This window comes from Lepidochelys kempii, chromosome 26 (genome assembly GCF_965140285.1).
Source record: "Lepidochelys kempii isolate rLepKem1 chromosome 26, rLepKem1.hap1, whole genome shotgun sequence".
NCBI classification, from domain to species: domain Eukaryota; kingdom Metazoa; phylum Chordata; order Testudines; family Cheloniidae; genus Lepidochelys; species Lepidochelys kempii.
Genome location: NC_136405.1, coordinates 2,042,683 through 2,067,946, shown reverse-complemented (window position 1 = coordinate 2,067,946; position 25,264 = coordinate 2,042,683). Strand labels below are relative to the sequence as shown.

Sequence of the window (25,264 nt, the reverse complement as noted above, 5' to 3'; positions counted from 1 at the left end):
GGCATCGTGTGCCTGTCTCTTTAAGAAACGGGTGCCTTGTGCACAGCCCGGTTTCCATGGATTGGTGGATCGGGCTGGGACGGACGGAAAGTTGACGCTGATTGGCTAAATTTTTGTTGGCGACTTTAGATGCGGAACGCTAGGGCTGATTGGCTGATATGCACGGCGTGGGCGGTACCATCTCAGTGATTGGTTAAGGCTGCAGGAGCTGTAGAGTTGCGATGGCACCGTCAGGGCCATTGGCTGACCTGGTTCTGCTGCTGGTGGCGGTTGTATCCCTGATGGGGATTGGCTGCAGCGGGCGGGCTTCGCGCAGGCGCGGTAGCGTGGCAGCGAGCCGGCAGCGGGGCTGGTAATGTCCGCCCTGCGGCGGCTGCTGTACGGGCCGGAGGCGGAGCGGGCTCGGCCGGAGCCGGAGCCGCCCCCAGGCCCCTGGGGCATGGAGCCCCGGGCGTGCCCGCAGCACCGTGGGGCTGGGATGGGGCCGGCCTGGCCCGGGGGCAGCTACTGGGACAGGCCCGGCCGGGGCGGCGGCCCCCAGGTAACTGGGACCCCCTGGGGGGCTGGAGCGAGCTCTGTGGGGCGCGATCCCGGGGCTGGAGCGAGCGCTGTGGGGCGCGGTCCCGGGGCTGGAGCGAGCGCTGTGGGGCGCGGTCCCGGGGCTGGAGCGAGCGCTGTGGGGGCGCGGTCCCGGGGCTGGAGCGAGCGCTGTGGGGCGCGGTCCCGGGGCTGGAGCGAGCTCTGTGGGGCGCGGTCCCGGGGCTGGAGCGAGCGCTGTGGGGCGCGGTCCCGGGGCTGGAGCGAGCGCTGTGGGGCGCGGTCCCGGGGCTGGAGCGAGCGCTGTGGGGCGCGGTCCCGGGGCTGGAGCGAGCGCTGTGGGGCGCGGTCCCGGGGCTGGAGCGAGCTCTGTGGGGCGCGGTCCCGGGGCTGGAGCGAGCTCTGTGGGGGGCGGTCCCGGGGCTGGAGCGCGCGCGGTGGGGGGCGGTCCCGGGGCTGGAGCGCGCGCGGTGGGGGGCGGTCCCGGGGCTGGAGCGCGCGCGGTGGGGGGCGGTCCCGGGGCTGGAGCGCGCGCGGTGGGGGGCGGTCCCGGGGCTGGAGCGCGCGCGGTGGGGGGCGGTCCCGGGGCTGGAGCGCGCGCGGTGGGGGGCGGTCCCGGGGCTGGAGCGCGCGCGGTGGGGGGCGGTCCCGGGGCTGGAGCGCGCGCGGTGGGGGGCGGTCCCGGGGCTGGAGCGCGCGCGGTGGGGGGCGGTCCCGCAACAGAGGCTGGAAGGCCCCTAGGGGCTGGGAGGGGAGCATGGCTGGGGGCGTCCCCGGGCATGCTCCTGCCCTAGAGACCGGGGGTGTGGGTGTACCTTATGAGCACTCCTGAAGGGAGCTGGGGAAGGCTCCTGGGGTTCCAGGGTGCAGATGCCCCAGGTGTAGTGGTCTGTCACTAGCCTGGTGTGGAAAAGATGACTGCCCTAAGATGCAATTAAGCTAAATAGTTGCTGTGTTCCTGAATCCTTTGCACGCCTCTGCTTAATTGATTACACATTTCTCTTGCTGTTTCTGTACTCAGGGCGACTCTCCATCAGCTCGCCCTTAAGCTGGTGCACTATCTTAGAGGCTTGAGCCTACAGCTACTGGAAAGTGCCTCTGTGCAATGCCACCTCAAAGGCCGGAGAGGGAGGAATTCTGGTTTTGGCAGCTAGCCTGGAGAGGCAAGAAGCCTGGAAAGGCTTGTAATTACATTGTGTGTGAGGATTTGAAAATAGCTGACACCTTAACATGCTTTCAGGCCTTTATAGAATGTGTTAAGTCACATATAGCAGACTGTTCAGGCAAGCTCTTCTTTCCCTGATTTAGTTGGGGATTGGTCCTGCTTCGAGCAGGGGGTTGGACTAGATGACCTCCTGAGGTCCCTTCCAACCCTGGTATTCTAGGATTCACAGCACTGCAACATATCTTATTATGGATTCTCTTTGCATGTTTTTGATTAGACATTGTCTAATCTTCTGCTAGTTCTAGTGCTGTCACTTTTCACCCCTCTGGGACAGTGGGTATACATGAATGCAGATCATGTGCTCTTTCCTAAGTCTGCACTCATCCCCTCCCCTCCCCTAGTTAACCTCCTCCCCCAAACAACCCATTTTTCATATAGTTCAAGGCAAAGAGGTAATAGACTGTGGTTGTATTTTAATTTGGTCCTTTTAGCAGGTGGGTCACCAGGCTAAAGGGAATCTCTCTCCTAAGGCATGTGGGTCTAGACATCACTGTGGTGGTAGCCAAGTATCATCTCAGAATCCACAGGCACAATTCTTCAGGCAGGCTAAGGGGTGATGAAGTGTGGCTGGTGAGTGGAGTTATCCTGGGTAGTGGGATCTGGTAACTCACTCTTTATGTGACTTGGGAAGAACTGTAGAAGGAAAAGAGACATCAGAAAAACAGAATGAGGTCTGAATTTTCCTATCCTAAGCAGCAGAGAACTAGTGGATCAAACGGTGGTTTCTAAAGTTAACACTGCTTGTTGGACTCCAAAGGTTAATTAATCTACTTTAGAGTCTAGAACATTCAGGTTTTTATTCATGGTCAAAAGTGAAATTACCCAGAGCATCCAACTTCTGTGGTGATGTCAGCACCCTGCCCTGGTCTGAGAGTTGGGGATCACAAGCTTGGGAGCTTGTCCTCCTGTAAGCTGTGAGAAGTATGCTGAGAGCAGAGCTAGCTTGAAGATGTGTTAAAACATGCTTTTAGAAAGGGGTTGTGTCTCTTTCAATTCCTTTCTCTGTACAGACCCCCACAATACGTGCTCAGAGGAACAAAGCAGGTTGGCGATCTCATTGCATCCTGTACAATTAGAGGAGTAACTTCTTCCCATGGGAACTGTGTTAAGATGGAAGGTGCTAGAGAAGGTGCTGATGGAAGGTGCTAGAGAAGGGCTGTGGATTACAGTGCAGTGCTGAAAAGGGTGTCAGATAAGAATGGTTTCCTAGCTCTGTTGTCACAGTAAGATGGTAACAGTCTGATTCACCCTAAGCACAGACAGGTTCCTGGGACTGAAGATTGCAGCAGGGGCTGTGTTGCTACCTGTACAGCTCAGAGCAAGGCTTGCCAGTGTTCCACATCAGTTCCTGACATCAGGCTGACCCTGGCTGCCAGCAGCCAGCTCTTACAGTGAAAGACACCTAGTAAGCTTGAATATAGCAAAGGCAAGGACGGCAGGGGAGAGGTGCGTCTGTAAAAGTGTTGTTTGCAGCAGTACCTAGCATGAATGTCAGTGAGCACATTCCAAGAGCCTTTTTCATGAGGAGTTAACTGCATCTGTGTATTGCTAATAGCAAATGGGCAGCATGAGTACTCGTAGTTCTTTGTGGCTGCTGTATCTTTAATGAGCTTGGGCTGCTGTTCCTCGTTATACACGGAATGAACTCTTCCCCTTTCTTTCCCGAATGGGGAGACTTCTGTTCATTACTGTGACCGATATGGCAATGTCCTGGGCAAACCTCACTTGAATGAAGTTTAAGTATCTTAGGAGTTGATTGTATAAAAATGCTAATGTTTATGTATTATTGTGGGATTATATGCAGCTTCTTTAATGGGGGGGGGGGGACAGGACTAATGTAAACCCTGGGAAGTGCTGTGAGCTTCAGAGGACTCTGAAACTGTGTGTTAGACAAACCAAATTAAGTGGGCTTGCTAGGAAATACTTGGGAGGAGGGGAAGGTGCCTTCTCACCCAATTTTTAGCAGCTGTGCCCTGAGGAAAGTGTGTTGTTTGCTGATTGCCTGTTACACGAGGACAAGCTCAGAAGCCCAAACTGGATACAAGACTGACTCTCAGATTTGCAGGTGGGGAGGGGGTTGCACTTGTTCTGAGCAAAAGCTGTTATGAACTTGTGGCCACAGAAAAACTCCTGTGTGGGGTTGGGAGGACTGTTCATCGGCCAGAAGCCTTGTTGGAGTTAGGGGGACATCTCTGGTAAGCTTATTAGCATGCGTGTAGGTTCTTTTATTGTTTTTATATTTTTTCTCTGTAATGATTTTTACTTTAAGAATAAAATCTGCTTGCTTAGAGCTGTGTGGTAACTTTATTGTGGGCAATTACACTGTTTATAGCCTCTGAGGAGAAAAGTAAAGCAGGCCTGTTTAGGCAGTCTGACAGCTGGGGAAATCACAGTGTAGGCAGGGATCTGTGCAGCCTGGAAGTACTCCAGTAATGGGGGAGAGACGTGTCTCTGCTCAAGAGAGGTGATGGCTGGGGAGCCAGAAATCTGAGAGTAGGTGCCCTTGTTGGACCATGAAGGAGGAATAAACGTGCAGTTGCCCTTGGACTGTGACCATTGCTATCTGCAAATGAGTTTTTATTTTCCTTCTTAGGAGCAGCCTCCTTATCCTGGCTATGGTTCCAACTACTGGAACTCTGCGGTGCAGCCTAGAGTTCCCTACCCAAGTCCGTACCCCGCTGGACCTGAGTTACAAAGCCAGGTATAGTAGAAGGGCAACTCTTTCACCTCTTGTTTCTTTTGAATCTGAAAGGTTTGTCTTGTTGGGGTGAGGTTAAAGCCATACCCCAATACTAAAGGGCTGGTTTCCCTTGAAAAGAAAGGACCCAAGAATCCCCCACAGGCGATGTTCCTAAGCACTTGGTTCCTTTGCCCATTTCTCCTGACTGCATTAGCATCAGGAAATCCCACATACTGATGTGAAAATATTAAATTGGGTTTGAACTGGACACTGAAACTTTAAACTACTTTAGCATCCATGCCTGAAACTCTTTAGCTAATTGTTGAAGCTCAGTGCAAATGTATTAATCTCCTTTGCTGTCAGTGTTGGTGACTTCCAGCTGCTTGATATGAAATGCACTGTGTCGTGTTGCCAGCAAACTGAGAGTAATTTGGGTAATTATTTTTTTATCAGTGGTCCAACTAAATGAAGAATCCCAAATGACTCTTCTAGTGTCTTTCAGTCAAAGAAGCCAAAATGCTTTACAGACTCTTAAAACAGTCATGTGTTAGGCAGGTTTTTATTCTGTTTTATAAATAGGGAAACTGAGGAACAGACAGAAAAAGTGACTTGCCTGCGGTCACGCAGTGAGTCAGTGGTGGAAGTGGGAATAGAACCCACTCCTCTGCCCTACCATTAGATCACCCTAGAAGCTACAATCTGAAACTAGAGCTCTGGAAAGCAAGAAAATGCCTGTGTAATTTAACATTGCAGCCAAAATTAATCCTATAGACTGAAAATGCTGAAAGACATACACATTCTGCCCACTCCCCGAAAGCTGCGGGCAGAGTAGACTCTTCCTTGCCCTTCTCTCCCTGCCCATCCTTGATGTGTGTTTGGAATTCTTGCACCCTGGTACTGGGCAAATTCTTCTGGTTTCTTTATCCTGCCAGCTGAAGAAATTCGCTCTTATCTTGCCACTAAAGCAGATACAACATTGGTATGGCTGGTGACCCTGTTTATAAAGCCCTACTCTATACAATAGCAATCTGGTATGTTCTGTTTGAACACTCCTCTCATTGGAAAACGTTATTTAGCTAATTACAAAGCACGTGTTGCTTTAGGGTTTCATACTTGCATCTCATCTGCTTAAAGTATAACAGTAAAATCTCACCTTATGCTCCTATAGCATGAGATGCGCTAGGGTTTGTGTTACAAGATGAATTTGGCTTCCCATCGTGATTGTGGTTGGAGCAGTCATTCTCTAAGGACTTTACACTTATTTTTTTTGAGAACCAGTGTGACCGTGTTTCTTACCTGACAGTGTTAGTGCGTTTTTTATTTGGTTGAAAAGGAAAGAGCTTTTTCTGTTTTGGGAACACTAACACCCTCACTCTGGTGACTATGGATAAGGTGTGTTTCATGCTCCTTGAATGAACTTGGATGTACAGTAAAATCTGTAAAAACACAAGTGGTTTGAGCATTAGCCTGCTAAACCCAGGGTTGTGAGTTCAATCCTTGAGGGGGCCATTTAGGGATCTGGGGCAAAAATTGGGGATTAGTCCTGCTTTGAGCAGGGGGTTGGACTAGATGACTTCCTGAGGTCCCTTCCAACCCTAATATTCTATGAAAGACAAGCCATGTAGGAAAAGCAACTTGAGCCTTTGGATATGCACAGGTCAAACGGTTGCTATTTGGAAATAGTATAAATGCAATGCAAGTGTGGGTGTGTAGTGCCTCGCACAATGGGCCCTGTGATGCTAATGCACTACAAATAATACATATTTCTTATTAGGAATATTGGAATAATAACACTTACTCATACGCAAAGTCAGTATTAGCACTAGTAAAAGATAACAAACGCTTTTTGCAGAAAATGCATCATTTTAATTCCCAGCTTTTGAAAAGGAGCAACTTAATTTATTCAACATTTTACACAAAAAATGGAAAGCAGTTTCCTCCCTGTCTTATTCATTGGCAAAATTGAAAAAGGTGGGGATAGGAAAAACAAAATGAAAAGTAGTTAAATTTTTCTTCCAATTTTTTCCAAATAAGAGAATTTTTTGCAAAAAATTCCCTCTTCAAATAGGCCATTTTTTAAATTGGAATAAATTGTTTGAAAAATGTCAGCCAGCTGTTGTCATTATAAATGACAGGACTTGCATCAGGCATGAGCGTATGGAAACTGTTTAGCAAACCTCACGATTGGGAATACACATGTGATGTGCATGTAGGGAAAGAGTCTGGTCCCAACTGCTAGTTGCATTACAGCCAAAGTAATCTAGGAACTCAATGCTTCCTCCAATGGAGGGGAAGAGGATGGGAATTTAGTGCTTGAGAACGACTCCTATGACTTTCCTCGTTTTTAAAGAGATTAACAAAATAAAAGGCCCCAGCTGTGTAGGTAGTGAAATGCCTGATAATCTGTAAGAATGGCTGACACTTTAAATAATAAAAAAGAATAGTGTAATCCTCAGTAGAGGGCATTGTACTTCCGCTTGCCTGCAGAAAAAAGGGAACTGACAGAAGACTTTCTCTCTACTCTCTGGTCCCATGACTCACTCTTCTTGGCTGTTAGTATTATTTATTATTGGTATTATAGTAGTGCCAAGGAGCCTGAGTCACAGACCAGGATCCCATTGTGTTATAGCCACATCAGTAAATATTAATTCACCAGATCACATGCTCCAAGATATTTCGTATCTAAGTTGCTTGGATGTTTCCAAACAAAATTTGCCAATGCGCAGTTAAGGCTGTCAGTTTATTCTCCCCTCCAAAATTATCTAATTTATTTAAGTATTACTCTTGAGAATGTAACCACTATAAAGTCAGCACCTTCTTAGTTCTGACTGTTCTATTGCTGTGACCGCTGTGGCCCTCTCTTCCTCTAAAGACGAAGTATACTGTGAGGATGAGACAGAACTAACAAATGCCTTTCTCAGTGCAGCAGATTTAGGCACAGAGACAGAGAGGGGTTAGGCTATAAACACAGCTTCCCCACAGACAGTAACTTCAGCCTCCCACGTCTCAGTCCTACACCAGACTCTTCTACCAGCTTACCTGGTCAGAACAAAACTGACCTTCTCCAACTGTCTTGTGGATGTCACTGCATTCCATTCCCTCTCATTGCTTCCTATGCTTCGTTGCTAAGAGCCTTGGTGTGTGTCACTGACCACCATTATTACATATACATGTTGCATATGACCAAGATGTATGTAATAAGACTAAGGAGAGATTTCAAGGCTGGTGGGAGCCATCGTGATTTTACAGGCCCCTGTGACCACTCACTGTGGGCAGTCCAAAGACAGCTACAAGTTGCCAAAACTCCAATTTGGGTCAGAGAAACCTGAAGCCCCAAGACAGCCCATTTTGGGGGCTGAAGGAAACTTACGTATAACAGCTGAAGGCAGAGTGTACTATCCCATTTCTCTGCGCAAGAGAAAATACACAATTACTATAGGAAAAATGCTAAATTGAGGGGAAAGTGCCCCCCCAAAAGCCAGCTGAGACAGATGTGCTTGAGGATGCAGGGCTGAAGAGCAAAGGCAAGTTGGAAGGTGCTGCAGCACAGCACCTGCTGCCCCTGGAAGAGGGGAAGTAGTAATGATGGAATAAGATCATCCACTGGAGAGGGACATGGCCACAGCTCTGCAGCCAGAAGAGGAGGAGGTGATGGAAGGAGAAGACTCACTGAAAGGTTCTGAATCCTCTCCGCTGCGTTTAGATGGGGATGTTGGAGGAGACAGTCTGATCCAGGGTGTTGCAGCTGCTTGCCCACAGTCAAAACAGGATATAGGCTCTCTGGAAAGAGATGATCTGGTGAAGTGGCTCTTCCTCCAGCTTCTGGAAGAGGAGAGGAGGCGCAAGGAGGCAGAGAAAAGGTGGGAGGAGGCAGAAACAAAATCTCAGCAATTTCTCCTGGAGCTAGGAAAGAGAGCGAACAGGTTGGCTCTGAGCTCCCAGGTCAGACCTGGAGAAGCACTCCCTCCTCACCTAGCTTCTCCAGACCACTTACAGCCATCACGCTCTTTCTGGATACACATTCAGAGGGCATATCAGTGGCTGAAAGACCAGTGGTCCCTACGTATAAGTCCAAGAGACTCATTGCAGTGATGTGAGGGAGGCTGACGACTATGCAGAAATGTGTCGGTACAGGTTTAGGGAGTACAGATTCCAGGAGGCAGAGGGACCCCAGGAGGCTCACACTCACTTGTCTGAGCTGTGCCACAAGTGGATCCAGCCCAAAAGCACGAGTGCAGCACGGATTGCTGACATGCTAATCACAGAGCAATTCCTGCAGATCCTCCCACATGATGTTCAGGCATGGGTTAGGAGGAAGAGGCCAGACACTGGGAGTAGGGCTGTGTCCTTGGCAGAGTACATCCTGGCCATCAAGGAGCATGGTCAGTGCTCAACACTGGTAAGGCCTCCAGAATGTCCCATGAGGGAGAAATGTAGGGCTGGAAAAGCAGGGGGTGGGATTATGACTTCAAGGACCACAAATGCGCTTCCTGATGAGAAACTGGAAAGCTTGCACACATGGTCACATAGCTTACTGCGACCCTGAGAGTGCTGCACTGTGGGTGGAGGGGTGGGGATTGGATTAGAATAATAGAATCATAGAATATCAGGCTTGGAAGGGACCTCAGGAGGTCATCTAGTCCAACTCCCTGCTCAAAGCGGATGCTCTCATCCCTATGACACATGAGGCAACCCAGGGTTGCCACATTTCTTACTCCATTGCAGTCTGTTCCATGACAGCAACATCTTTGTCAATAGTTTTCTTATATGTCATCTGCTGTCTTCCTCTTTTCCATCTTTCACCAAGTGGTGTCCAGTCAAGGGCTTATCTAGGAATGTGTTTTTTCTAGGGCTGTCAGTTAATCACAGTTAACTCACGCGAGTCACTCAAAAAATTAATCTTGATTAAAAAGATTAATTGCAGTTTTAATTGCACTGTTAAACAATAGAATACCAATTGATATTTATTAAATATTTTGGATGTTTTTCTACATTTTCATATATTGTATTCTGTGTTGTAATTGAAATCAAAGTGTATATTTTTTATTACAAATATTTGCACAGTAAAAATCATAAAAGAAATAGTATTTTTCAATTCACCTCATACTGTTACTATAGTGCAATCTCTTTATCGTGAAAGTGCAACTTACAAAGGTAGATTTTTTTTGTTTGTTACATAACTGCACTCAAAAAATAAAACAATGTAAAACTTCAGAGCCTACAAGTCCACTCAGTCCTACTTCTCATTCAGCCAATTGCTAAGACTAACACATTTGTTTACATTTACAGGAGATAATGCTGCCTGCTTCTTTTTTACAATGTCACCTGAAAGTGAGAACTGGCATTCGCATGGCACTGTTGTAGCTGGCGTTGCAAGGTATTTACATGCCAGATAGACTAAACATTCATATGCCCCTTCATGCTTCGGCCATCATTCCAGAGGACATGCTTCCATGCTGATGATCCTCGTTAAAAAAATAATCCATTAATTAAATTTTGACTGAACTCCTTGTGGGAGAATTGTATGTCCCCTGCTCTGTTTTACCCACATTCCGCCATATATTTCATGTTATAGCAATCACGGATGATGACCCACCATATGTTGTTCATTTTAAGAACACTTTCACAGCAGATTTGACAGTACGCAAAGAAGGTACCAATGTGAGATTTCTAAAGATAGCTACAGCACGCAACCCAAGGTTTAATAATCTGAAGTGCTGTCCAAAATCTGAGCGGTATGAGGTGTGGAGCACGCTTTCAGAAGTCTTAAAAGATCAGCACTCCGATACAGAAACTACAGAACCTGAACCACCAAAAAAGAAAATCAGCCTTCTGCTGGTGGCATCTGAATAAGATAATGAAAATGAACATGCGTCGGTCTGCGCGGCTTTGGATTGTTATCGAGCAGAACCTGTCATCAGCATGGATGCATGTCCCGCAGAATGGTGGTTGAAGCATGAAGGGACATGTGAATCTTTTAGCGCATCTGGCACGTAAATATCTTGCAACGCTGCCTACAACAGTGCTATGAGAATGCCTGTTCTCACTTTCAGGTATCATTGTAAACAAGAAGCAGGCAGCATTATCTCCTGCAGATGTAAACAAACTTGTTTGAGCGATTGGCTGAACAAGAAGTAGGACTGAGTAGACTTGCAGGCTCTAAAATTTTACATTGTTTTATTTTTGAATGCAGTTTTTTGTACATAATTCTTCCTTTGTAAGTTCAAATTTCATGATAAACAGATTGCACTACAGTACTTGTATTAGGTAAATTGAAAAATACTATTTATTTTTTACAGTGCAAACACTTATAATCAAAAATAAATATAAAGTGAGCACTGTACACTTCGTATTCTGTGTTGTAATTGAAATCAATATATTTGAAAATGTAGAAAACATCCAAAAATATTTAAATAAATGGTATTCTATTGTTTAACAGTGCGATTAATCGTGATTAATTTTTTAATCACGCATTTAATTTTTTTCATCACTTGACAGCCGTAGTCTTTTCATATCTGTACAAGATACCCAAACACTTTCATCCTTATTTCTCAAATCATTGTCCCTACAGTCTGTTGGTCAGTCCTTTGTAACACATCAGCATTAGTTACTTTATCCCACCAGTGGACACCAAGTACTCTCTGTAAGCATCTCTTATGTAACGCGTTAAGTTTCCTGTTGCCAAGTTTCTGAAGAATATAACCTTGTGGGTATCACAATGACATTGTATAACTTTAACTTGGTTCTTATGTGACTCTCCTTACTTTTCCAAATCCAATATCAGTGTCAAATATAGGGGCTCAGTAATCATGGTGCTTCTGTGATTGACGTGACAATACAATATGACAAACAAGTGTATGCTCCTGAGATAGACAATCAGTGCTGATGGCCAGCTCAATCAGGAAGTGGAAGCAAGAACTGGAAAGGCTTGTGAAACTGATAGATATGGGGGGGTTGTTTGGGGAATCAGGATGTGGAGTAGTATTTGCAAATCCTTCACTAACTGTAAGTGTTGTATAAAGGCAGGGATCGTGAAAACCAGAGAGGGGGTTGCGGAGGGAAGAGGGCTGTTGGGGCTAAGGGGTATTCTATCATGAGGGTCTGTTGAAATGGAAAAGAGATTGACCTCTTTGGTTGTCAGGGTGATAGAAATCAACCTTTTCCAGGGATTCTAGGGCCATGGAGCACCAGAAACAGTTATGTGGATAAGCCTGTAGAGGGCTAATCGGTACTAATCAGTATACCTGGGCACAAGGTAGGGATCGCAAGCAGTGTGCTGAGCAGCACCTGACAGTGAAATAATGTTGACCTGCCTTACAGGGGTGGTGGAGAGGCTTAATGTTTGTAAAGCATTCTTGTCAGCCTCTCATTGGAATCTCTGTAATGCTTGATAATAAGACATGGCAGGAGGAAGACAATTAAATTTCTACCCTATATTTTTTCCCCAACCCACAAATTTTCAAATGCAAAACCTCTATCCTACTTCAATGGTAAAACTTTAATCACTCCAGTGAGAAAGAGTTATGGTTCCCACAGCAACAAGATTAATATTCCTTGCTGGTGTGTGCACAGTTGCTATGGAAACCATAACTCTGAATTTCCTGATTTGAGACTAAAATCCCTATTTTGCAGTTGTCTAAAACCTATTCCACTCTTCTCCTACACAGCTATGTTGCTGCTCCTATTCCAGACCCTAGAGCCTTTGGCCACTCATAGAATCACAGAAATGGAGAGCTGGAAAGGACCTCAGGAAGTTATCTAATCCATCCCCCGCAACCTCCTGTCTTTCTGGGGCAGGATTTAAGTGTACCTAGACAGGGGTTTGGGAGTTTAAGGACAGGTTAGACAATGATGGAGATTCCACAATCTCCCTTGGTAACCTATTCTAGTACGTAATACTTGGTTAGAAATTTTTTCCTAATATCCAACCTACATCTCCCTTGCTGCAAATTAAGCCGATTACTTCTTGTCCTTCCCTTGATGGACACGGAGAACAATTGCGTGTTGTCCTCTTCGTAACAACCTTTCACATATCTGAAGACTTAGCATATCCTCCCTCAGCCTTCTCAAAACTAAATATGCCTAATTGTTTCAACCTTTCCTCTGAGATCGGGTTTTCTAAACCTTTTATCATTTTTATTGCTGCCCTCTGGACTGCTCCAGTTTGTTCACATCTTTCCTAAAGTGTGGTGTCCAAAACTGGACACAGTTTTCCAGCTGAGGCCTGACCAGTGTTGAGCAGAACAATTCCCTCCCATGTCTGACATACAACATTCCTGTTAATACATCCCAAAATGACATTTGCCTTGTTCACAACAGCATCACATTGTTGACTCATATTCTATTTGTGACCCACTGTAACCCCCAGATCCTTTTCAGCAGTATTGCAGCCTACTCAGTTATTTCCCCGTCTTGTATTTCTGCATTTGATTTTTTCCTTCCTAGGTGCAGTCCTTTGCATTTCTCTACATTGGATTTTATCTTACTTATTTCAGACCAGTTTTCAAAGCGATCTTGACAAATTGGCATTCATTCCTGTCCTCCAAAGTGTCCCCGTCCCCCCCCCCCCCGGTTGGTGTTGTCCACATTCAATCTGTGTCCATCTCCCAAATATGTTCTCTGCTTGTTTTTCAGGGACTGGAGTCTCCCTACACAAATGGAGCCTATGGCGCCCCTTACCCCTCAGCCCCTGGGGCTGCTCCACACTATGCTAATCTGCCACAGTCAAACACTTACTATTCTTCTGGGCACCCTCGGGCCGCCTATCCAGCAGAGTCTCCGAGCATGTACCGGCCGCCATCACCAGCCTCGCACTGGAATTATCCCCCACCAGACTGCCCCCCGGAAGGCCCCTCTCTCAGGAGGCAGGCCCCAGGATACTCCCCACCATCGGTAAGGAAGCTAATACAAGGAATACATGCTTCCTTTGGGAATATGCTTGCGGCTGGTGTGAGTACAACCCAGCTCAGTATTGGATATAGCCCTTCTGAAGCAAAGGTTGGCATGCGCTAGCCTAAGGGCAGTCTGCCCTTCCAGCTACCAGCTATTCAGGTCTGAGCCCTAGAAGTGCACTACATAGCTGCTGTTCTTGGCTCCAGCACGGGAAATGTTTACCCCGAGGTCCATCTCATGCCCCAGGTCTCTCATCTCTCCAACACAGCCCAGTATTTTGACTGACACTGTGCTGACTTAGACTGCAGCTAAACTACATAAATTGCCAAGAGAGCCAGCCATGCCCACTCTTATAAAGATGTGTAACCACTCCCTTGGCCTAGGACTCAGAATTAATAGGCTGACATGTCAGAGCCAAGGTAGCTGGTCTGACTTTGTGGCTCTTAACAAGGAGTGTTTAGTAGGAGTGGAGAAGCATGTCCAAAGGTATTTCCAATGACTGAGTGAACATGACCTTGAAAGTACTACCTTCATTTCCCTCTTCCTGCAGACCCCAGGTATGCCTGTCCCACACTATCCATATGGAGGAGATACCAACCCTGGCATTCCACAGCAGGGGCCTCCACCACCACAACCAAGACCCCAGGATGAATCTTGGGCTTCCTCTGGCATCTATGGGATGCAGCCACGTTATGCCTGGCCTGCTGCTTCAACACCCCAAGGAAGTCCATTTGTTTCAGAATCATCTCCATCCTGGCCTGGCAATGGAGCTCCTTCTCCTCATCCTCCAGCTCATGATACAAAGGTAAAGATTTAATTTTTTGACACTTACTGGTGCCTATATTAACTCGGCCGTATGGGTCACTGCACAGCAGTGCAAAAACCCCTTCCCCAGAAGCTTAGCATGCTGCTTTTACAGTGCTTCTAGCTCCCGCTGGCGCAGGGAAGAAAAGATCTTGCTTGGAAATCCAATACTGTTTGGTATTTACATACTGCTTTTACAACTTCAGAACGCTGTACAATGCTAAATAATTGTAGAGTGAATCCGTCAGTCAGGATGAGCTCTCTGACTGCAGGTCTGTGATCAGACCACTAGACTACACTGCTTCCCTGAAAAACACATGTACTTTTCATTTCTTTGAAGTGCTTCCACCTTTCCCCCCTCTGTTAAAGTAATGGGTTCATACTACATAGAACTAAACTAATTAAAACTAGGAATTCTCACAATGGTCTTTTAGATCCATTAACTTGGATATTCATAAAGAATATACAGAGTTATACTTAATGCAAAAAATTAAAGGGAGGTATTGGAGGGAATATCAGATCTCATGCTCCAGGTCTTAAAACAGTCTCTCATTAGTAGGGATTAGGGTGAGACCTTTATGGGGGGCAGATTATCCCATATCTGCCTGCTGCAGGGTTTCTTGCATCTTCCTCTGAAGCATCTGGTGCTGGTCACTGGGAGCTAGGAGACTGGGCTAGAAGGGCGTGTCCTGATCCACACGCAATTGTTGTGTTCCTGTCCAAGTGAACTCCTGGGCACAGAAATCCTTTACTAGACGTCGCTAAAAATTAGTGTTGTGGGAATAATGGATTCTGTTCCTTCCTAGTCTCACCATTCTCCTCTTTACAGTTAGAGGCCCTGGCCACACCAGGATCAGATCTCTGGAAGGTACAACTGTGTTGACAAAGTACTTGCTAGCAGGATTCTAATGTGGATTTTTTTGAATAGCATGGCCATGAATTTGTCACCTGGGAATAGTTATAAAATTGTGTAATACACTCCCTGGAAAGAGAGGTTTCAGAGTAACAGCCGTGTTAGTCTGTATTCGCAAAAAGAAAAGGAGGACTTGTGGCACCTTAGAGACTAACCAATTTATTAGAGCATGAGCTTTCGTATCTCTCATGATCCACTCAAATACATCCACACATACCAGAGGAATTGTGCTAGAATCCTGCTAGCAAATATCATGGCTAAACATAGCTGTAGCAAGTATAATCCTGACCTTGCTGTGGGCTATTTCACAACTGTCGCATTGTCATTCCGCAGACACAGAGTTTTGTGAACCAGATGTGGTTCCTCTAACTAGTTTGTTCTTAAATAGGTCAAAGACTTGATCACTAGCTGTCTCTGAGCATTCCTTTTTGGGCTTGTTTATGGGCAGCAATGCTTATTGAAGAAAGTTGTGTAAGTTTCACGTTATTAGGTCACAGAATATTATGACATCACGGTGGATGACAGTCTCAAAGTGCAGGCCTCATCCTTAGTAACTTCCATTACCCGAACCCTTTTTGCACTGCCATCCTGGGCATGCACATCTTCCAAATGAGCAGGGAGAGAGACTGGCCCTGCTGCTCAGAGATCTGCTTGCATTCCCTCTTTGATGTGGGATAAGAAAACTGATGTTGAAGGAAACAAATTTTAAAACCTCTGCTTGTTTCTGATTTAGGATACTTCTTATGACAAACCAGACCAAGGAGCAAACCACAACAACTACTTTCCAGAAGTCAATCATCAGCCCTCTGGGACTATGAATGATCACAAATCAACTCAACTAAACACCAAACCATCCCATTTCAATCCCAAAGTGCAATACAGCGCACAGCCCCAAATGTATGATAATGTACCTAGGAAACCACCTTTGAACCAGGATGCAGGTTTTAAACCCAGCAACCAGCCTTTGTCAAACTCCCTGGGAATGCAGCCAGGGATTCAAAGAGTTATGCAAGTTATGGAGGAAGTTGAGCAGTTGGAGCAAGAGGTGGATGAATTTGTAGGGAAAAAGACGGACAAAGCATACCGGCTCCTGGAGGAAATGCTGACCAAGGAGCTGTTGGAACTGGATTCCATAGAGACTTGTGGCCAGGACAATGTTCGACAGGCTAGGAAGGAGGCTGTTCATAGAATCCAGGCCATACTGGAAAAACTGGAAAAAAAGGGATTGTAAAAGACAGATGGTAACAATTCAAGGCCTGCTATGGACATCCCAAAGCTCTCTGGTTAGGCTTAATTCTCGGTCCGCTTCTAACTTCTGTTGACCACGAAAAGCAATAAAGTCTGATGATACTTTAATTTTTTTTTTTTTAAACCCAACAAATAATAAATTGGCTGTGGACGAATGAAGGGAGGATTGAAACATCAGTCCTGAATTTTCAGTTTGTTGTTCCAGGCCAACGAATGTACAGACAACTGTGGAATTTTGACACTGCCAAACAAAGTGCTTTTGCCTCTGTGGGTGTCTACATGCTTTTCATCGGCAGGAGAGGAAACTGTTGTATGGAACAGACTTTTCTATACTAGGCCAAATGTGTGTCTGTAGATGCCACCTGCTGCCCCATGGCTTCTTAAATAGCTGGAATATTTGTCAAGTTTTGTAAGTTACAAAGGCATTGCAACACACAGCAAGAACAACAAGACTTCATGCTCTTGGACCACTATTCTTGTGTATTATTTACAGCTTCATCACTCTAGTCATTGAGATTGATGCGTATTGTTCTGTGTCTTTTTGGTGCACGCTGTCGTACTGTCTTGAAGTGCTGGTGGAAGAGACCATATTAGCAACCAGTAAATATGGCAACTTCACACTGTTTTCTTCTATATAGTGAGAACTATTCAGTGATGTTTTATGTGGGGGAGAGGTAATAAGGAACACAACTGGGAGCTTTTGAATTCTGCCTCTGAAAAGGCAGTGGTACAAATGAGAGATGGCGGCAAGATCCTAGGGAAGTGAAACATTTGGAAATGATTTTTCAGGGCAAATTGGGGTAAAAATCCACTTTTTAATTGTAATGTCCTTTCACAGAATGCAGTTTGTAATCCATTATAATCTGCATAACTGGTGGTTCTGTACAGTGCACTGTGGAGGGGAGAGGAAAAACATCTGCCTTTAACCGGGGGGCTACCACATCTGAAATTAAGTAGTCATTACTGTGTATGATAAGAAAATAAACTCTGGCAAGTTTTAAAAATAATTTTGTACTGATAAGTCGGAAATGACTTTCTTTAAAGTTTGTGTGAAACTATAAATGGAACCTATTGTAACCAAAGCACCTGGAATTCTGTCTTTGCAGCAGATCCTCATAAGACAAGGCAGCAAGTGGCATGGAAATAGTGACATTCATGATGTTGAAAGGGGGTTGGTGCTACTTTTGTGACGGCTTGGAGCAGACTAGTTCTGTGAACACTTTAGCCTTTTGCTCCTGAAATAATGACCACATTTCCCTGAAGCCATCCAGCCTGGCATTCTGTATGCTGCTAGTCAATGCAGTGGAAGATGTATGTTTGCAGATTCTACATCCTTAGTGCACCTGAATTCTGCTTCATAGTACTGACCTCTCCAACTGTTCAGATCCATCCTCATAGTCATGCATGTGGTTGGCAGTCTAGAAAATATACTCTGGGCTAATCCAGAAGAGCAGAGTAATCCGTCTGGGCCAATAAATGTTTTGGTTTGGAGGACCGTGTTTAATAGCAATGGCAGAGACCAACCAGGCCTAGCTAACGCTGTTTGGGATCTGATTCCCAAGAGCACAAGCTATGTTCTAGCTCGCCACTATATTGTAAAGAGCCTCCAGTTCTATGCTAATATAAGGGGGGAGATCTGGTTCCAAGGGCTGAACGTCTGCAGGAGGTAATGGTACAACATTAATGAATTAAACAATGGTTGATGCTACCAGTGCTTCTGAGAATTAATGTTATCCTGGTGTAACAGTGACAGACCCCGGTCGGCAGGCGGGATCAAATCTGGGACTTTTGGAGCTTAGTGCAGGAGCCTCTACCACGTGAGGCTGTCGAGCAGACTCATTTTCTCTCTCTCTAAGTGGTCTCGGTGCCACTAGATAGGACAGAACACCACACCCAGAAGGCTTGTGGGTTACACTAGCACTTCCTCTCACCTGCACACTTCATGGCAGAATATTTATTTATATAATGTGTGAGAAGTTTGCCACGTAACTACCCTTGCTGTCACAGCTAGTTATTTTCCCTGGAGGAGCAGAGAGAGAAACACCTATTTGTTCTGGGCATTTGTACTCCTTTAATTTAGTGCACAGTTTAAATACCCCGGTGCTAGGAATGTGAAATCCTTAGTGCAATTGCTGTGGGGCCCTAGCTGTGTCTCCGTAATATGCTTAAAATTTTCCCAGTAAAATTACTGCTTCAGGCTCACAGAAGAGATCTAAGATTTAGCAGAAGCTTTGTTTTTGAAAGGGAACACTAACGGGAAAAGGCTTCTTTGCTGAGATGAAGTTAGCTAGACAAAAACTGTACCAGTAAAATACTCCATTTGCTGTAACCTTACAAAATTAACGGCACAGCTTAGCTCCTCTTCTTCAAATTCTCTGGTGACCTAGGGTAGCACTGTCATTATGTAGGCTGTGGAACCTGCAGCCTCCTCGCTAGAAGTAAAATGGTCAAAACAGGCGAGTGACTTACATTAATTTACATAACTTTGCCGAGCAACTTTTCATAGAAATGTAGGGCTGGAAGGGACCTCAAGAGGTTATCAAGTCCAGCCCCTGTGCTGAGGCAGGACCAAGTATACCTAGACCATCCCTGAGAGGTGTTTGCCTAACCTGAACTTAAAAATCTCCAGTGAGGGGGATTCCACAATGTCCCTTGGAAGCCTATTCCAGTATTTAATCTCTGATAACTACTCTTTGAGGATGGACTTTCAACTAGTTATATACCCACCGTATGGTAATTTCACCTAGACCACATTTCCTTAGTTTTATTATGAGAATGTCATGGGTGACTCTGTCAACAGCTTTACTAAAATCAAGCTATCACCTATACTGCCTATCCATTAGGCCAGTAATCCTGTTAAAGAAGGAAATTAAGTGGGAGTAGCATGATTTTGCTTGGCATATCCATGCTGACTGTTATCCTGTAGGTGCTTATAAATTGGTTGTTTAATAATTTGTTCCAGTATCTTTCCAGGTATCAAAGTTAAGCTGACTGGACTGGAATTCCCCAGGGCCTCTTTTGTTCCCTTTTTTAAAGACAGTACTATGTTTGCCCTTCAACCCCCTGGGACGTCATCTGTCCTCCATGAGTTCTCAAAGATGATCACCAATGAGAACTTTTGTTCCCTCTGACTATAGGCTTTAAAAGCTCTCTTCCATCAGCTAATTAAACACTAATTATATCAACCACTCAAAAAAAGCAATGAAGGGTTAAGGTTGAGCTCAAACTCCTTGTGACTAATAAGGATTTAAGATGGTGGCATTATACTACTTCTTAGGTCTGGGCTTTTGCCTCTGCATTTTGCACCATTCTGTCTTTGTTAAACTAACTGTGGGCTTGACCATGTTCTCCTGAGCACCTGCCATCTGCGCTGTGGAGTTACGCCATGTGGGCTGTTCAGTTCAACATAGTTTTCTTTGCAATGAACCCCTCACTGTCCTGTGTGCTAACACCCACCTTACTACCTTCCAAAAAGGGTTATGCATGCCTGCTGAAGTGTCCCCTTAAAAATGATTTTCAAAATAAAAGTCCCTATTGGACAGAAGGCTACCTGCTTCATTGAGTTATGCAGCTTAGACTAACAATGTGTGGCATTTATGTCTTACCAAAATTAATCATCACAGGTGCCCCATGTGAGGAAGGTGAATATTATCAATTATTTAAGCTTGCAGAGGAAGATGGGCTACAATTTGAATGGATTCCAAAGAATCCCACCCCTCAGTGCTGTGCTCTAACCACTCCCTTTTCATGCGTTATTTAGGTTTTCTTAATTGGGGAAAAGATATTAGTCTCCTAGTTTCTCAAGTGCAGAAGCACTGTGAAGACAAGCTGGGCTTTAAAACATTCTGGCTTATGACTAGCTCGAAAACAAAAGTGCCCATTAAGTTACTTAGTGCTAGCGAACACCTTGAAACTGCTTTTCAAAGTGATGACATCATAATGATAACATGGAACAGGACACTAAGCTCATCAAGAAGTCAGGGAGTGCAAATCCAAGAGACTTGCAAAGTCTCTGTTTTCAGTCTCATCTCCTGCCACTCTGTACCCTTGTGCTTGTGCTGCAAAAAGACTGACTTTATGAACAGTGCCTGAAAGAGGTATGATGGGTAGCCATATCGGGGGGGAGAACACTTATCTTTTCTTCAGAATGATTTGAACATAGAGCTGAGTGAACAAGAAATGGACAGAGGATTTCTTATGTGTTATGATCATTTTAAATGTAGTTAAACTTTGTGATGGGAGAGTAAGCTTCACTATTTCCGAGTCTTGCGTATCCTCCAAGCTCAGTTTTTATTAGGCCCCAATTCAGTATAGTACTTAAGCAGATGTTTCTGCTTTACTGAATAGGGACTGACTTAAACACATGCTTAAACCATCTGCTTAAGTCTCATTAAAGTCAATGGAACTGCAGCATATGACGACTTGCTTTGCCAAATAGAGGGCCATCGTTATTCATCTGAATCCAAGTGAAAGCAGTTGGTACATGAAGTTATAGCTCTGAAATGCATACACAGTTATGGAAATAAGACAGGGTTGTTTCCTCGAGAACAGGCATAGAGGGTTTTTTTGAAATAACAAATGGTTTTAGAATTGTAGCTGCATCTTAGCCTTTGTGCTGCTTTTCTCCGAGGATATTGTTTTCTAAGTGTAAGCTCTATAGCAGTCACTTATTTACAGGTAAGTGAGGAGACGAAGCGGTGATTAGATTCAATAAGAATTTGAGATTCACTGAACTTACTCTTTAGCTTCTGGTTTCCTTTTATTAAAAGCCAAATTAAGAACAAAATTGCTGTACCTCCTACACTCCAATGTCTTTAATAGTGATTTCCAGAATTCTCTCACTTGCTATGCAACTGTCAGCTTTAGCTGACGATTTCTGAGAACACAGAGGATCATAGAGCAATCCTGGACTACCTCACCAGCTAACAGATAACATAACAATGTGGTGAGCCAGCACAGAAGAACAACATGCACATTCAACTGCTTTATAATCCACAGTGCTCTATGGACTGGGACAAAGGTTTACTACGGCTGACAACTGGGCAAGAATGACATCAGTCGATACATTCCGAGGGAACGGTCCAAGAATATCCATGGTATTTGGGAGTCAGACAAAGTCAGGAGGAGATGGGGCTTTTTCTTTTTTAAATTAAAAAGCTGAACCTCCAACAAAAATGATAATGTGGCCTACAAACCTCTATTGGTTGTAATTGCCTGTGTGACTGTGGCTGAATAGATATTGGCTAGCCTTTTAGAAGATGATGTCCTCTTCTAGGGTTTGTAACCCACTGTGTGTGACTACAAAATTCAGTGGAAAGGTTTGGAGGAGGAGAGTGTATTGAAACAGAGGTAATGGGCATGAAAATGTCCTGTTTAGAAAAAGGGCTGAAATGTTAGTTTATCCTTTCAGCAAGCTTAGTTACTGAACAGCTCTGTGGAGAGGCGTTATTGGTAGATTACGCTCTTAGCCAAATAGCAGCATGCCTTTATCCATCAGGCAGATAGACGCTTTCATTTGTTATAGTGGAAGATGAACAACTGATAGCTCTGGTGCAGATTAAAGCACACCCTTCTGTTTTCTGGCCTGTAAAAAATTCCAATTGATATGACATTCTGCTTGCCCAAATCCCTACTGCAGTTTCTAGCCTCCACAACTCTCACAAACTAAGTGGGGTCAAACTGGGTCAGCACTTGGAGGGGAGTCCTGTAAGGAACACACCAAACTGGCAATGATGGTACAATAGAAGGTGCTTTTGGCTATTGAATGAGTGGCCAACAGAACATAGGAGTGCTGTGCTATTGGAGGTAGCGATCTGTCTTTCAGACAAAACATAAAACTGATCCTTCCATAGCACTTTTCAGAAGAATTATCCCCCGTGTCCTTGTCCTACTCCGGTCATTATATTCTGCCGTCTTAATTTCCTCTTCAGTTCAACCGGACTGTATTCGTCACTTCTTGCCTTAAACCTGTTGGACTGCACTTTGTCATGTAGTAAGTTACGTGATCTCTGCGTGTGTGTTTGTAAGGCACTTTGTGATCCTTCTAAATGAAAGACAGTATGGAAATGTACAATCGTTATCACAAGGAATTCAGACAGTGGAACACTCGGTCAAGTGCTGCTGTTACAACCACAGCCAGCGAGGCCAGAATGGGCTCCTAATCTACATGAATCTCTACAGGGATGGGGCCTTTGCCACCCATACAACAACCCTGTCCACTCCTGGAAACAGAAGCTCAAGTAAAAAGCACTTTCAGTCTTTCTACAAAGACAAAACCCTTCCAATTTACTTTCTTTTTCAAAAAGCACCATCTGTTTAGAAATATACACAATCCTATTCATGTTAAGGCACTAGGTTGTATCGATAAAACACAGTGCATGCAAGAGACTTTGAAAAATAAAAGTTAAAGAAATGTCTTGTGGCATTGATTAGAGATCACTCTCTGAAGTGCTCATTTGCTTTGGGGGTGGCAGGCAGTTGGCACATAGAGCATGGTACCCTGTGAGGCTGCCATGCAGGTTTGTTGTATGAACACAAAGAATCCATGCCATGAGCAAAGTGACTAGCTGAAACCCTGAAATCAAGATTTGCTATGATTTCTAAATTGCTTTGGCTTCAAAAGCCTGGGCTGGCAGCCACCTTTTCAATTAATGCATGGCACCCGGTACATGTACCCACTAGCACAGTGTGCACGTGTGCGGATCCCCAGACTGGAACAGACGGAGGTGCTTAGCATCAGGATTAACATGCACTGGCCAAGTTGTGTGGTAGAACCTTACACTGCACCTTCCTGCGCTATGCATGACTCTAACCAGCGCTATTCATCACTGACTTTCATGAGCACAGAGATTCCTCACCAATTTAAAAAGCAGGATGCTATAAAGCCAGTCTGTCCACAGCACATCTCTGGGCCACACGTGGTCCTGGTGAGTGCCTAATGTCCCACTGATCTATATTGCACACAGGACTACAACCCTTTCATGTGGCCCTCTGCGTAACAGCTACTCTGCAACACAGCAGCTGGTATGCAGTGAATGGCTTCTCTTTTCTTCTATTGTTAGTGAGTGAATACAGACAAAGAAGCAGGAGATGGGGACAGGGGACCCAGCACCAAACCAGAAAGAGCACAGTGTTTCCTCCTGAAAAGGGACTGGTGGAATGAGAAATACAATCAGCTGAGCAAGCCAGCAGAATCAGCAGCTGAAGGTACAGTCCTGTCTGATGCAAGAATGATTAACTGTTCTGGCTCAACTGCAGCAGCCAGAGCTTCATTTTATAATAAATTGGCAGCCTCCAAGACAAAATTGTTTTCCTTTGCATTGTGTCCCAATGGGCTCCGTTATTCAGGGCCTTGAGTGTCTTGATTTGAATATGTGATCACTAGGTTGCACTTACAGCCAGGCAACGTGTAAACAACCTTTTTGTATTCTCAGACTGGCCCTCTCTCTCTAACTCAGTGGTTCCCAAACTTTAACAACCTGTGAACCCCTTTCACTAAACTGCCAAGTCTCGCAAACCCCCTCCTAAAAATGAGTATTTCCAGGGATTTTCTCCTTTACCTGAGTATAAAGGATAAAAGCAGTGATCTTGGAAATATAAAATTTGTTTTTATGACACGCTTATTACACACTATTTATTGGTTTCAGAGTAACAGCTGTGTTAGTCTGTATTTGCAAAAAGAAAAGGAGGACTTGTGGCACCTTAGAGACTAACCAATTTATCTGAGCATGAGCTGTAGCTCACGAAAGCTTATGCTCAAATAAATTTGTTAGTCTGTAAGGTGCCACAAGTCCTCCTTTTCTTTTTGGGAATACAGACTAACACAGCTGCTACTCTGAAACTTGCCACAAGTACTCATTTAATAACAGTGCGTTTTGCTGCTATGTACTAGCCATAGCAGTTTAACCGTTAGCATTTACAAATAAAACCAGGGCAGCTTTACAGTATGTAAAAATGAAGATATACAAGCTCTCCCACCTCAGCCCCAAGAAAGTCTTTTTTCCCCAAAACTATGTTTAAACGATTGGATAGCTGAGATATGTTTCATGCCAGCGGATACGAAATGGAACAGCTGGGAAATACATCTATATTATAATTTTTTATAATGTTCTTCTATACACAGGCCAGAAATTCTGCAATGTGTATTTTACTCTCTTTTCCCCCAGCTTTTTTGAGAGGGATGCTGGCTAAGAGTTGATGGAGTAGATATCTATTTATGTATGCAGTCCTTTATATTTTATCTTGTATTGTATATTTTAATTTATAGGATGAGTGTACAAAGCATGGGAAAGGCACTTAAAATGTTTATAAATATGAATAAATGAAATACATATTTTACTTAGTTAAATCAAGGTATTCCTAGTACCTCTACCATCCCCGCGACACCCGATGTATTGACTTTCTCTGTCTGATCCAGCAGTGCTGTGTGCTCACTTGTGTACAAATGCACGTACAGATGTATGCACACCCTCCTGTCTGTATGTCTCTGTGTTTCACCATGAGTGACACTTACACAAAATCCCGCTGGGGACCAGGACCCTTCCTCCTCATCCTCAAGCTTTCCACGGACCCTCCTCCAGCAGCGCTTGGAAACAGCACCCTGATGCTCTCAAAGCAGTCGATTAGACAGCAGCCCAGACTCAGCATGTCCCTCCTCTGTACCCGCTGCTTCTCCCGTCTCCCCACCCCGGACCCTTCCAGCCCCCCACCCGCCCCTCTCCCGGGCGGTCCCATCTCCCCACCCCAGACCCCTCCAGCCCCCCACCCACCTCCCGGGCGGGCCCCTCTCCCCACCCCGGACCCCTCCAGCCCCCCACCCACCTCCCGGGCGGGCCCCTCTCCTCACCCCGGACCCCTCCAGCCCCCACCCACCCACCCACCTCCCTCCCTCCCGGGCGGTCCCATCTCCCCACCCCGGACCCCTCCAGCCCCCCACCCACCTCCCGGGCGGGCCCCTCTCCCCACT

General features: G+C 45.3%; 1 protein-coding gene across 1 annotated transcript; it reads left to right on the top strand.

Moving 5' to 3' along the window:
- Window positions 1-302: 302 nt before the first annotated feature.
- BAG4 (BAG cochaperone 4) lies at window positions 303-17,381 on the top strand. The gene is made up of 5 exons (XM_073325251.2): window positions 303-541; window positions 4,356-4,463; window positions 13,077-13,334; window positions 13,885-14,139; window positions 15,785-17,381. The coding sequence occupies exons 1-5, from the start codon at window positions 356-358 to the stop codon at window positions 16,280-16,282; spliced, it is 1,305 nt and encodes a 434-aa protein (XP_073181352.1). The 5' UTR covers window positions 303-355; the 3' UTR covers window positions 16,283-17,381.
- Window positions 17,382-25,264: the final 7,883 nt, after the last annotated feature.

What these genes read in the sequence shown, in the direction of transcription:
- BAG4 (XM_073325251.2), top strand. Translation starts at nt 356, where the DNA reads ATGTCCGCCCTGCGGCGGCTGCTGTACGGGCCGGAGGCGGAGCGGGCT. An exon ending in GCCGGGGCGGCGGCCCCCAG is followed by an intron (nt 542 to 4,355) that starts GTAACTGGGACC and finishes TTTCCTTCTTAG; the next exon opens with GAGCAGCCTCCTTATCCTGG. An exon ending in GACCTGAGTTACAAAGCCAG is followed by an intron (nt 4,464 to 13,076) that starts GTATAGTAGAAG and finishes CTTGTTTTTCAG; the next exon opens with GGACTGGAGTCTCCCTACAC.